At 39.0% G+C, this 13,580-nt stretch overlaps 1 protein-coding gene across 1 annotated transcript; it reads right to left on the bottom strand.

Moving 5' to 3' along the window:
- Positions 1-5,677: 5,677 nt before the first annotated feature.
- Positions 5,678-13,471, bottom strand: cpsf2 (cleavage and polyadenylation specific factor 2). Its single transcript, XM_038267613.1, has 14 exons — positions 12,961-13,471; positions 12,232-12,391; positions 12,039-12,144; positions 11,826-11,955; positions 11,621-11,736; positions 11,321-11,508; positions 10,368-10,658; positions 10,191-10,291; positions 9,774-9,977; positions 9,549-9,701; positions 9,243-9,465; positions 8,828-9,142; positions 8,160-8,294; positions 5,678-6,065 (listed from the first exon to the last, which is right to left on the bottom strand). The coding sequence occupies exons 1-14, from the start codon at positions 13,107-13,109 to the stop codon at positions 5,973-5,975; spliced, it is 2,364 nt and encodes a 787-aa protein (XP_038123541.1). The 5' UTR covers positions 13,110-13,471; the 3' UTR covers positions 5,678-5,972.
- Between the last annotated feature and the right edge of the window lie 109 nt (positions 13,472-13,580).

Raw genomic sequence — 13,580 nt, 5'->3', positions numbered from 1 at the left:
GGATAACCAATATTTACCTATTTGTCCTAATGGGTTTTCAGTGAGTGCAACTTAATTGAAACTCACAAAATTGAATAAATAAATGTGTAATAAAACTCTTCGTATCTGTACAAACATCACATACATACCTAACAAACATCAACAATGACTACAACAAAAAATCAATTTCTTAATATATAAAAATCAAAAAGTCCATTGTAGATTGTTGGTTTCAAATGACCTCATTTGTTATGGCTTTAAAGTGCTTCTGCAGTTTTTTGGCTTCTGCTTAATGTCATAGAAACTACTAAACTCTGCATGATTATTCATTTGGGCAAAGTGGCAGCTCCTTTTTTAGAGAAGCAGATCATTGAATTTTTGTGCCGTATGTTTTGTTTGAATGCTTTGTGGTTTCATGTGGTTTGTCCTCTATTCACTTTGTTACACTAATGTCACTAGTACTAAGTGGTCTGCTTAGAGAAAAGAGACCAGGAACACAAATGGAGATTAAATTTATTCTTTCACCTTCCAATCCGAACAGATGAACGGACCTTAAGAACCAAGATGCTCTCTGTTTGAGCGGCGCTTTGTGCCAGCTTCTGCAGTGTCAACGGCACATTAGTGTTCACCCTGGAGCCAGGTTATGGAATCATGATTTGACTCAGCCTGACAGATTGACAAAGCACTTGTGGAGCTGAAAGCGGGTCTCTTGTTGGCCTCCAGGGGGCAGAGCGGCCTCTATGCCCCCAGAGGTATTCCTGCTCTGTGCTGTGGGCTTAGCTGCTTGTTACATTAAAACAGGGGCTTCTGTGACAGAGTCAGCATTATAAAAGCTAAGAGGATTAGCTGATGGACATTTCTGGCGTTGGCGGTCAATTATCAAAATGAAAAGCGGTGACTGGGCAAAGGCTGGCATGCTCTGTGGCTCCTCATCTGCACTCTGTTTCTCTGCTTTAGTCTGTTACAGGTTAGTTAAGTTCAGGGGAGGGGTGGAGGCGAATAAACAATAGCAGCATGGGTACATTCCGAAACATGGAAGTTTTTTGTTGCATGTGTCTGTGCGAGCTGGGGATTAAAAAAGAGCATTTAAATTTTAATGTTTCTAAAGTGCAAAACTGAGTGTTATGCAACTGTGTAAAACCAGGGCTGTACGTCATCCAGTCAGCCGTCCTCAAGCCTAACTCATCCAACTACACACATGCATGCACACTCCCATACAATTCCTCTCACTACTCAAGTGGGGGAGTGTGTATGTGTATCTTCCTCCCCATCCCTGTGATTACTTCATATGCTATCATATCCTGCTCCAAGCATACGTGATGTAAGAGGCTGAGGTGAAGGGGGGGAAGGAAGATGTTTGCTTGGGTGCATGCATGAAAGAGGTATTCCACAGCTGCCTGCGGTAAGAATCCACTCCAGGGATTCACAGTAGGCTGCAAAGGTAATCAGGCGAGCCACTGTACCACCAACACCGCTGCTCCTGCTGCAGAGGCCGCATCACGCCAGCCAACCTACATCCTCAGTGCAACAACTTTCCAACATACAGCTGTTACACATCACAAGGGCTCTTCAGTAGAGGTGCATTTTCATTTCTCTGTTTTTATGTCAAGTAAAATTCATGAATTGTGTGTTAATCCTCGCTCTCAGTCAGGCTCAATTATATCCAGCGCCAGTGATCAGTTTAGTGACAATGCCATCCCATCACTGTATTACAGATGGCCTGACTGAATGAGCAGCTTTGATAGGGGTATTCAGAAGCTGGTTAGATGCAGTAGAAAAATGTCTCCATCTGCTGTCATTGCAGTTAATATTTCGCCTTTTAGGATATGAAACTAGATCTAATTCAGTTTATTGCTGATTATAGAAACACCAAACGTCCTATGCATAAAATTATGAAAAAAAACACCTGTGGAAAAAAAATCTGTTACATTAATACTGATGGCATTAATGCATTCGAGTTAGAAAAGAGTTTGTGTTGCAGTCAAACCCCCAAAGGGAACCACTGGAAAAGCTTAATCCGCTCTCTGTAAAAATGTGTACCTTCCAACAAATAGGAGCAAGCAAATAATCCTAAGGATACATGGGGCCTCGCAGGACTTTTAATATTGTTGGACCTTTTCCCTTTTTTTTACCTTACAACCAGAAGCTTTAGTGCATTTTGATTACAATATTTGTAAAGTCAACCCAAAATAGTCTACATTTGTAAAGCGGGAGTATAGAATACATGAGTTTTAATATATTTTATAGAAAGAAAACTGAAAAGTGTGTTCTTTATATCTATTAACGACGATGAAACTTGCACCAGCTGAAAGTATTTATACAAACCTATACTTGGTTTGGCTGATTTTACATGGCCTGATCCTTTTCACAGCTTTGAATGCCTTCCTGTCTCTGCTGAGGAAAAAACATCCTTACACCACGATGCTGCCACCACCATGTTATGTAAAAGGACTTTGTGTTCAACATATTTTATGCCACACAAAGTTTTGCATAAGATCAAAAACGTATGTTGTAGTTTCTTCTGTCTGTCTGCTCTGGGCCCTTTATGTCAAACTGCTTAGAAAAAGTAGTTCAGATTTCTTCCTTTAGTTTTGCAAAACTAGTTGAATGTATGACTCAAAGCTATTGTGTGAACAGTCTAGTCCACCTGATACACGGAGCTCCTCCAGTTAAGATTCCTCTAAATAATGCTCTGCTTGCCCAGCCTCACAGTTTAGGCAGACTGTCTTGAAAATGTTCCAGCACCTTGTCTATTTTTAAGGGTAGACTTGAAAATTTGCTTTTTGATAAAGCTTATAGTTGGAGTGGCTGAGGTTATCCAGTGCTATCTCTATAGTTATGTTGCTATAGGCTTAGACTGCTGGAAGACATAGGGACCCCTTTTTCATCATTCTGCTTCATTCTATCTCTAATCCCATTCTGCAGAATTTGTTAGATCAATCTCTAATGTTACTCTCTCTCTGCTTTTTCTTATTGTAGCTTCATCTGGTCTGTTCCTTTTTAGCTGTGACACCAGCTGTGCTGCTGCCATCTACACCTTTGTTTATAGATGTTGGAGCTTGGCTTGTTTCAGTGTGGTCCTGATTCTCTGACTGTGACTAACTGTTTGTGCTCTGACATGGGAGCTGGCTGAGAGCTCTGCTGTCTGGCTGTGTGTTTCTTGCACAAAAATAAGCATCTCTGCTTATTTTTCTATGTCTGTTCTGTCTCCTTAAACCCCAGTCAGAATCGGCAGATGGCCGCTCACATTGAGCCTGGTTCTGCTGGAGGTTTCTTCCTGTTAAAAGGGAGGTGTTCCTCTCCACTGTCGCTACAAGCATGCTTGGTGTGAGGGATTGCCTTTGAGTCAATGACTAGATGCAGTCAACTGGTTTTCCTAAGATAGAAAACTGTGAACCAATGTCACTGTATGATCTGCTTGAGTTGTCTCTGTAAAGTGCCTTGAGATGACGTGTTGTGAAATGGGGCTATATGTATAAAATTTATTGAATTTAATTATTGTACTATTTTTGATAACTGATTTAAAACAGGTCTGTGAACTATATGACACCAAGGTCGTTACTATTGAACCTAACAGTGCCCTAATCTTAGAATTTGGATTTTGTTCTCAAAGGAATTTGATAAATGTAATAGCTTTTTTCTTTTTTGAGTGGCTATCTGTTTTTGTAATGATCTAAATCATCCTCCACATCAGACTTTCCTTCAGACATGAGGAAAAAATATTGTTATCTACTGCTGCAAAGGTAGCTATAAGGTATTGAACACAAACCAGACCAGGGTGGCAGTTTCAAAAGTTGATACCAAAAAGTTTTATTTTGGTAGGTACTGTGAAAATCACTTAAAATGGATTGAAAGTCTTCAAGATTGTTTTGTGCATCCATTTCTCTAATTAGATATATAAAATTAAAAGCAACCCTTTACATGGACATTAAGAGGGCAATTCATAACGCTCTGTCTTGTACCTCTTACACTACAAAGCTAATTTTGTTTTTAATTACTGTGGTTTAGTTTTTTGACTTCAATAAAAAGCAGATCAGAGCTCTCTGAATACAAACCAAAGTGAACAGTCCCCCTGATACAGCAGCTTGTTCATGATTCATGTGGGGAATTTACTGCTGAATGAGGATTCAATGGGAATCCCTTTTAGCTGCACTTTGAAGTGTGTATTTCTAGCTTTTCTGTGATCGGAGCATCTATTTAAAAAAATAAATAAATAAATTGTGCCAAGCATGCTTAAGCTTAAACACAACATAATTTCTTTTATGATCTCCTAAACAAGAAATTTCGGTAAAACTATCTTTTACACACTGTAAAGATGGAAGAGATTGTTTTACAAAATACAGACACATTTGGTGGCATCCCTGGTAAAAATAGTCAATGTGTGTGAAAACAAGTTGAGCTTTTTAAGAGCATTCACTCATGTTGCAAACCACCTCATTGGCTGTTTATACCTTATTCATCCTCTTCTTGACTTAAGCTGCAAATAATATTCTCCAACAGCACTTCATGAGGTATGAGCAGACAGAAGATCTTTGACCATCCCTCTTTGCATAATCTCTCCAGGATTTACTCTTATGCTATTTGGAGCACTCCACAGGTTTTTCTTTTTTTTTCTAAAGCAGGATTTACCTCTGCACTGAACAAAAAAAGAAAAAAAAAAGAACTTAAATAAAACTTTCCTTTTAGCAGGTAAATTATTATTTAGATATTTTTCAAGGCTGCACTTTTAAAAAGATGAAATTGTCCAGAGAGCTGTTCCAAACAAAATTTATTTTTGTTTTACACTTGTGTAAATAAAATGGCATAAATCCATCTAAGTCTAGATTAAATAAGATGATCTGCAAATGAAATTAGTATTTTTGTTCTTAAAGTACAATAAGTAGATATATACTTGAAACAGGTTCCCCATTTTAAATGTAAATCATCTTATTTCATTGGCTAACCATCTTACTGTCCAGAACAGGGGAGAATAGACTTATTTCAAATGTTTGTATGTTTTGACTGAAATAAAGGAAGCTTAATTTTAGGTCTGGTAAATTATTTCTCTGCGCATTTCTCATTTTAAACGGTTAATTTTAGATGAGAAATAAGCCCATCACATAAAGGAACCATGACCATACTTAACAGTGGCAACTAATTGTTGTTAAAGTCCTCCAAACACCATACTTATACATTCGTGACACTAGGACAGAAAAGAGGTTATTAATTATGGGTTTGTGTCCAATCTGTTGGCCAGAGACTAAATGAAATCAGGGAATGTTAAATTTAATCTCTGAAATTCAGAACGTTAGAGAATACTCTTCACAAGATCCTCTATACTCCTATCGACTTAAAATAATATAATTAAAACTATGAAATGTTTCTGTTACATTTATTATACAAGTACATTAGGGAAACCAAATACTACTGCATGTATGGTATAAATATTTCCCTCATTAATGGCTTAAATCTTTTTCTAATTAAAGGTTTTTACTGTGACATTAAGCTAATAAAACGAAAGTTTTGTTACCCGTTTCTAAGGACTATAACACATTTTGCACATAATAAAATGTCCAAGCCTGTACATTTATTTATTGTTATAATTTGTTCAAAGTATGCAAGGTTATATTTGGGTGCAGGTTATTTGACACCCAGAACTGTTTAGATTACTGAAATGAAATTAACTGAATATGCAAAAATGGAGACAAACACACAACGGTCAATTGGCATGAAAAATATATTTACTAACAAAACAGGGGGGGACATCTCCCCACAGGGTGGGTTTATAGAAATGTGACAATTTTAAACATGTTCACAAAGAGAAGTCCACAAAGGTTGACTTCAAAAAGGTAACAAATAAAATTCTGGAACTAAAGTATAAAAGGAAAAATATACAATAGATTTTACAGGAACAATGGTGGAACAATCTGTGGAGCAGACTGCAATGGTTTTAATGTCCTTCTACAGTCTGGGGTTAAAGATGGTGTGCTCTGCATCTCTGTGGCCTTCTGCAGCTATACAACAGCGTACTGCTGATAAAGCAGCTCCCGGATCTTATAGTAGTCATCACACAGGCAGCCTTCTAGACCGATGCGCCCAGGCTCCGTCTGAGCAAAAAGAACAAAAAGATTCACAGGTCAACTCAGCCCTAAAGCAACAAGGTTGCATCTCACAGTACAGATAAACAAACCTTGAGCTGCACAGTGCAGGAGAGAAAAAAACATATCCTTGCAGTTCCTCATTTATTTGTGCACATTTTCTTTTTAGTGTCTCATGAATTTAGAACATTTCCCATTTAAACAGCATGCAAACATTCCTCATTACAAGTTACAGTTCTCTTTGATTTCATTTTCTGGGTTGCATCTATTTTAGGTCCTTGTCAATTATGCAGATTCTTGTTAGCATCCTGGCTTCAGCTTGTACTTTCGTTAAGTCCTGATTGATGTTTTTCATTTCTTTCACCTTAGGTGACATATTTTCATATGCCACAGGGGGATTCTGAATTCTGCTTAGACTATCTGTTTGTTTCTCTCTCTTATGTTTCACTTCGTGTTTATTGCAAACATGTTAATTCATTGAACTGTAAAGGACTAAGGGATCTATTTGGCTTTCTGCTTTAGAACAGTGATATTCCTGTGACTGAAATTTCAAGTTCTTACGGCTTAAACGCAGAAGTTTAAGCAGAATTTGGAGCCGATATATTAAGACTAGTCAGAGTTTAAATATGGACGCTGTAAAAAAGGACAGATTAAACTGGATGGATGGATGGATGGATGGATGGATGGATGGATGGATGGATGGATGGATGGATGGATGGATGGATGGTAGGGGTGTAAATCACATCCATCATGGCGATTCGATTCAGTATTGATTTCCTGACCCAACGATTCGATTATTTTCGATACTCAAGAATACACCACGATTCGATTCGATTAATCGGTTAATTTGTTTTTTATTATTATTATTTTATTTTTTTTACACCTTACAGGCTAAACAAAGTTTCAAGTTTGAAATAAATCAATGAAAGCTGTAATATCATTATGCATTTTCTTTAGAAACAACAGCAAATAACAGAAGTAGAAAAGTTGCATCAAAAAATACTGCAAAAATACTGCACAATATCAGTGTAATGAGTTCAATGCAATACCTCGGCTCCAGAGAAACTGTCCAACATATTTTTTTAGAATGTAATAAATATACTCAGGAAAGAGAGATGTTGTGTAGAGAGTTAGACAGGAATAAAAATTTCAAAGGTCATCTGGGGATGTAGTTTTTGGTAGTATTTTTAGTTTTCTAAGAAGAACGGGTATTTTAGGGAGAATATAATAGTTTGTCTGGTCCATACTCCATTCTGGAAGGTGGCGGTAATGCACCTATAAGTTGTTTGCCAATCGCCATTAAAAAAAAAAAAGAAGAAGAAGGCTCCAGAGTGTCGACGTCACCGCCCACTTGAGAGACGCTCCGCTGCACCTCTCCCAGATTGACCGCAAACAGTGCACCAGACAGGAGGCCGGCTTGTTTTGTTTTTATGACCGAAATTGCGGAAAACAACTCGTGAAGTTTGACCCGCTAGAAGAGCGAGGTGCGCGAGACCGCTGGGACCCTTTTTCCAGCTGGATCTCCGCTCTTTTTGGCCCTCATGTCCCTCCGTCGTCGGACTAAACTCGTCCCCACTTCCTTACCGCCTCGGCCGTATCTAGACCCACAGCGTGTAGCTCAGACCACGCTTCAATACTGAGCATAATTTAAAAATGTCTGTGTCAAGCTTACTGCAACACACTGCTGTAAGAGTATAACCAGGAAGCGCGGTAGGAGGGCAAAATAGGTTTAGCGCCACCGCAGCACGGGAGGGAGAATTACGCCCAGGAGCAAATGGATAAAAATAGACCGGAGGAAAAAAAAAACATGAATCGATTATCTTGCGGACGTGTCGATGCATCGGATCGTCGGCTTTTGGATCGATGCATCGATACAAAACGATTATTATTTACACCCCTAATGGATGGATGGAAAATGACAAAAGGAGAAGCCCAACAGGTTGCATTAAATTAAATTGTAACCACATCAAGTATTTCCCCAGGATTATTTTGCACAATAATAAAGAGAATACAACAATATAAAAAGGAAATCCTTTCATTTCATGCATTCCTGGATGACTTCATCAGGAAGCTCTGAATTTGAGAGACCTTATGGACACTCACCCTGCGAACGGCCACCACATTGTTGCATACCAGAACTCCTCCCACAAACTCAGCCTGGATGCCTTCTCTCAGCAAAACCTGCTTGAAGTCAGACAACCTGGGCTCGTTGATGAACACTGACTGATGCCCTGAAATCTGTTGAAAGACAAAGGATCCAATTTGGTGTTAATGTTTCTTAAAAAGGAGTCAATCAGAGATGTTTGCGCACCATTCTCTACAAACTGATTCACATTAAAATATCGGCTGGGATTTTAGCAGGAGCTTTTTCTGACAGGCTTTCTGAACATTCTGACTAAACTAGGTTAAAGTCTGACAAGTAAATACTGGTACCTACTCAACTGATTACCTTCATACAGAGAAGCCGACGAGTAAAGCGGAAACAAAGTTTGTCATCTTGTAAAGAAAACCTTACAATAAATAACTAATGAAACGCAGAATATCGAAGCCATTTTAAAAGATTTTTTTGTATCAAATTGCTCATTTGATAAAGAAGAAAATATTTGCTCTTTATTTGGAAAAATGGTCGATAATAAAACCAGATCCTATGATTTCAATTTGCAATAAGTATTTACGCTTATGATGCAAATGTTAGTCTTCAATTTAGATAATCCTTAAAACTTCAGGCTGAATTACTTTTTGATCAGAAAAGAAAAACGTCTCCTTCCCACCTCAGTCGGCGGCAGCGGCTCCAGTGTGGGAATGACATCGCTCTCCTCCGAGATCTCCTTCTCATCCTCTCCAAACAGGTTTTTCATGGCGCGCTGAGCTGCCACAGCCGTGGCGTTATGGTCGATGCCAAGCTCGGGGGCGGTATCCATTGGCACCTCGCTGTCTTCCTCCTCCTCTTTCACACCCTCCTCCAGCATCACGCCGGTATCCACCTTCGCGACGCGCATGTCCAGCACCCCATCGATCCAGGCCAGCTCCGTGTCTTTGGCCTTGCAGAACTGCAGCGAGCTTACCAGCGAGTCTTTCAGGCGCACCTTTAGGTGAACATATTAAAAATGTAAAGACAGAAAAAGTGGAAACATTTAAGGTTGCTCCCACGTGTCTTTATCTGAAGCGGCTTTTCCTGAGACTGACCTGGTAGATGTGAGTCTCGCTGGTGGCGTCCACAGTTTCCTGCAGTTTGGGTGTGTAAACTTTGATATCTTTGCTGAAAGCCTTGCAGGACTCAGCCAGGTCCAGACTTGCTTCAGGCGGCCCATGAACAATCACAAGCTGTCTGGGTTTCATCTGGTTAATAATCTTCTTAATGGAATCGCCATCAGAGCGACCTTCGTAGTCTATGTACGTCACTTTTGCTCTTTAAAATGAAAGGAATATTGTCAGCCAATCAGCGTTCGGCAGATTGTTTTGGTATAGCTTACTTTTCAAAGCATAACTAACCTTATTTCAAAGGTCTCAACACTTGAGACACATTTTGTGGGAACAACAGACAGATCTTGGTCCATGGGTTCGTCTCCATTTGTCAGCCCTGATTCAAGCTTGCTCTTCTCCTCTTCTGTGGCTTGCAGTTCAGGAACCAAAAAGTCTTCAACCCTATAAAAGGAAACAGAGTTGTAATGGTGATAAATGAAAACCTTTACTTCATTTACATCAAGACTCCGGTACCTAATGATTTCTCCATATTCGTCCCACTTGATTCGCTCCTCATGCACCGGGAACATAGGATAGGACTTTTTGGCCTGTTTGAAGAAGCTTCCTTTGCGGCTTCCCTCGCCCTTCATCATCAGGTCGTGATTTTTGGTTTTCACCACAGCTGGCTGATCCAGATCATCTTCCAGGTCACTCTCATCACTCGAGTCCACATCCACCCTAAAAATCAACAAAATGGACATTAAATCAGTGGATGTTCATCTTTAAATTCTGTGTTAGACTTATTTTTACTGTAATCAGGAATAAATATATTTGTGGTTCTGGTACTTTAATTTTCTCTCTTAATGTAATAATACACAACTGTTAAGAGTATTTCAAGGATTATAAAGTCCATGTAAAAACAATACCATAAGCCTAAAAAAAATCACCTACTCTTTTGCCTGCTCCAGTTTTTTTGCTGCTTCTTTCTTAATTTTTTCTTTTTCCAGATAGTCGTCCAGCTCTTTCCCTTCCAGTTTGACTCTTTTTCTGACCTGATGTGAAGGGAAGAGTGAATCATGACGTTTCAGGAAAGATGCTAAATATAAACACTGAAGCTGCTGCTCTCACCTCCAAATCCAGCATCTTTTCTCCAGGATTGTGGATGAGATAGCGGGCCAGGGTTCCAGGGGTGGTGCGGTAGGTGAGGATTATGGAATTTTTGGCATTTTGGCACCACATAGTGAAGAGCTCCCTGGAGAACCCCGACTCGAGGTCCGGTTGGCTGCAAAGCACCACCTTAGGGCTGGGTACCCGGGCCAGGTCTGCCAGGCTGTGGCAAAGGTTCAAGTGTCGGAACTGGAAGGGATTGTTCCTTTTGTCCTCAAAACACCTCATGAGTTTGTCGCTCATCCACTCCACCTATAGACATGGATTTGATCATTAATAAGAGCACATAGGAAAACATTAAGTAAGAAAAGCAATACGACAAACATAATGCACTATTTCTCACTTAATAGCTGCTGTAAATATTTCAAAAGGCACAACTAAAGGATAAAGCTACTCTGGAGTCAGACTGAGAGCTACAGGTTTTGAAGACACGTTTCTTTAGATGATTATTGTCTGAGTTCTTCCAAAGCTACAAATTGTTGGTTCTTTTCAAATACATATTCAGCTTTTATTATGATTCTTAGAATATTTTCGCCAGAATATATCTTTTTTTAAAATATTTGTATTCCCCTTTTTCTCTAGCCATCTATTTTAACCGTTCTTTGACCTATCACATAAATTTAGCCAAAATATTTAGATTTTTAGTTTGCAACCCAATTTAGTTTTTTTTTTTTTTTTGTGATTTTTAGTTTTTGTTGTTATCTACCACTTGTTTCAGACATAGGGTAGAAAACTGAACACCATAAACAACATGCTCATATCTGCGTCACAACCTATGATCCATTATTACTCACTATCAAGAACTTCTTTTGACATATTTCTAACTTCTTATTGTCATTTTGTTCGATTTAAACAAGGGGTGTTTGGCTTTGAATACTCCAAAGGACTCTGTGTCCACATTGACTAATTAGTACCTGGGATTTGGAGAACTCCACCACGTTGTAGCTGACATTGTTGAGCAGAGCCAGCGGGTAAACTCCCAGTCCAGCATCCTTTGTCCTCCAAATCTGATCTAAGAGCTGCGCCAGCTCCAGCACGCGACCAGCCGTATCCACAGCAATAAGGACATTACCATTACCACGCAGGGTCTCCATCACGTTGGCTTTGTAGGTTTAAAGGAGAGGGATGATAATGCAGTCATTAGTAACACAACAGACAGTTTCTTATATGTTCTTGTTCCTATAGAGCCGAGATTTTCTGAGTGAATTACTTACTAAGCAGTTGCTCGTCTCTTTGTTTGCGGCGTGGCTGTACATAAGCAGCATTAAATGAATCTGTAATAAGTAAAGATGGACGACTAATGCTCTCCAGTGTGCAGCCGTTAAGGTGGCTGCAACAGACAGCGGAAGAGTAACCAAATTAAATACAGATATGCAACTAGAGATCTCCTTTTCACATGCAAGTTGTGGGTCTATTTACATTTCTCTCTTGTGATTGAAGTCCACAGCGTATACGATTTCCTCCTCCCCGTCCTTGACGATTTTCCAGATAGTGCCTCCAATCATGTGTCCAGCTGGGAGAGGGGTAATTGAAAGACCATGCCCCTTTCCTGTAATGTAAAGAAAAAATGTTTGAAAATCACAACCTAATGTCGGTTAAAGAACAGGGGATGTCAACTAATCTCTGTCTCACCTTTCAGATTAACAATCTGTGAGTATTTCAACTGCTGGATTTTATCAAAAGCACTATCCACATCATCAAGGGTAAAAAGTGTGAAGTCTTCACTGTTGTTTCTTGACTAAGATCAGGGACAAGGAATGTGAGAAATCAGTTCTCTTCTTGCAAATAAAAATCTCTATTTACCTGCAATGATACCTTACAGTACCTGATATAAATCATACATGAACATCTGACCCATTTTGTAGACTGGAATGGTGGCATAGATGGTGCAGTTCAGACCAAGCTTGCCCACAGCGTAGGGAAGGGCTCCAAGGTGAATGGGATCAGGGTGCGAGAGCAGGACTGCATCGACTTGGTGAACATATCTGATAAACAAAATAAAGAGAGAGATGAAAATTTAAGAAGATTTAAAGAAAAAAAACATACAATCAATCGAATTATACATTTTTTTTTATGTGTAAGTCTAAGTTACTTAGACTTCATATTAACTTGTGTAGATATGATAAATAAAATAAAAAATGAAGATCAGCTTTCTGTGTTCTGCTATAACCAAAATGTAGTTTTTCAGACAGACCACCACTAAAGGATCAATTACATTTATTTATAAATAAAACGATGAAAAAAAGGATTCTGTCACAACATGATTTATAACTTAAGGCTATGTAGTGGACTGCATTAAGTAGAAGAACAATATAAAGAACTCAACCTAATTTCCCTTGGTGATCAATACTATTTTTAAATCAAATCAGCATTATATGGAAATGCACTATGTTTTTTGTTGATCTCTTTTCCAACTTCCCTGCAACTTTGGAGGATAAAATTTGTTTCCAAGATAATTTTACTAAGTACTGACAGAAAGATCAAAGGTGTGATTTTAACCTACTGTTAAACTCTCTAGGTAACCTCTGAAATATTCCTAAATAGTCATACTAACCGCTTCATGGCATCTATAATGTCCATTGAGAAATTCTCGTCCCATCCACAGTCCAGTAGGAAGCGAAATTCATCCACCTGCAGCAGATAACAGAGGGCCGATTCCTCCTGGACCCCCGATACGGCGGTCAGTTTAATGATAGATGTCATTTTCTCTTCAGTTCTCTCGACTAAAGCACAAACCCGTCCTCATAGAACCTGCTTTAATTGTTGATTTGCCTAAATAAATAGGACAAAATAGAAAAACAAAGACCCCTTGCTTGGCTGTGACGTTTGTTAGCCGATTACCAGGCAACGTCTACTTAGCATGCTAGCTCCCGTTAGCGTTGGTAATAAATATGAGTCCAGGGACATTCCAAAAATCACAGAATATACACTAAACTAATTTCTCACTAGATGAGAAGAAAGTAACCTTAAAGTTATTGTTTATTAATAAAACAACGTCAAGAGTTTTTCGATAGCGGGTTTGATGCCGCCATGTTGGCTTCTACGTCAAGGGGTAAAAGGTTATAGGAACGTACCACAAAATCTAGAAAACCTGGGTAAAAAAAGACCCCGAAAACTCGGCAAATGGGATATTTTCTGAAGAATTTAAGATAATTATATTTAAAATAAATGTGC

Source organism: Cyprinodon tularosa, unplaced genomic scaffold (assembly GCF_016077235.1).
Source record: "Cyprinodon tularosa strain WSP-4 unplaced genomic scaffold, ASM1607723v1 ctg68, whole genome shotgun sequence".
Classification (NCBI taxonomy): domain Eukaryota; kingdom Metazoa; phylum Chordata; class Actinopteri; order Cyprinodontiformes; family Cyprinodontidae; genus Cyprinodon; species Cyprinodon tularosa.
The sequence above is the reverse complement of the archived record's forward strand: the minus strand, read 5'-3'. Positions and strand labels throughout refer to the sequence as shown.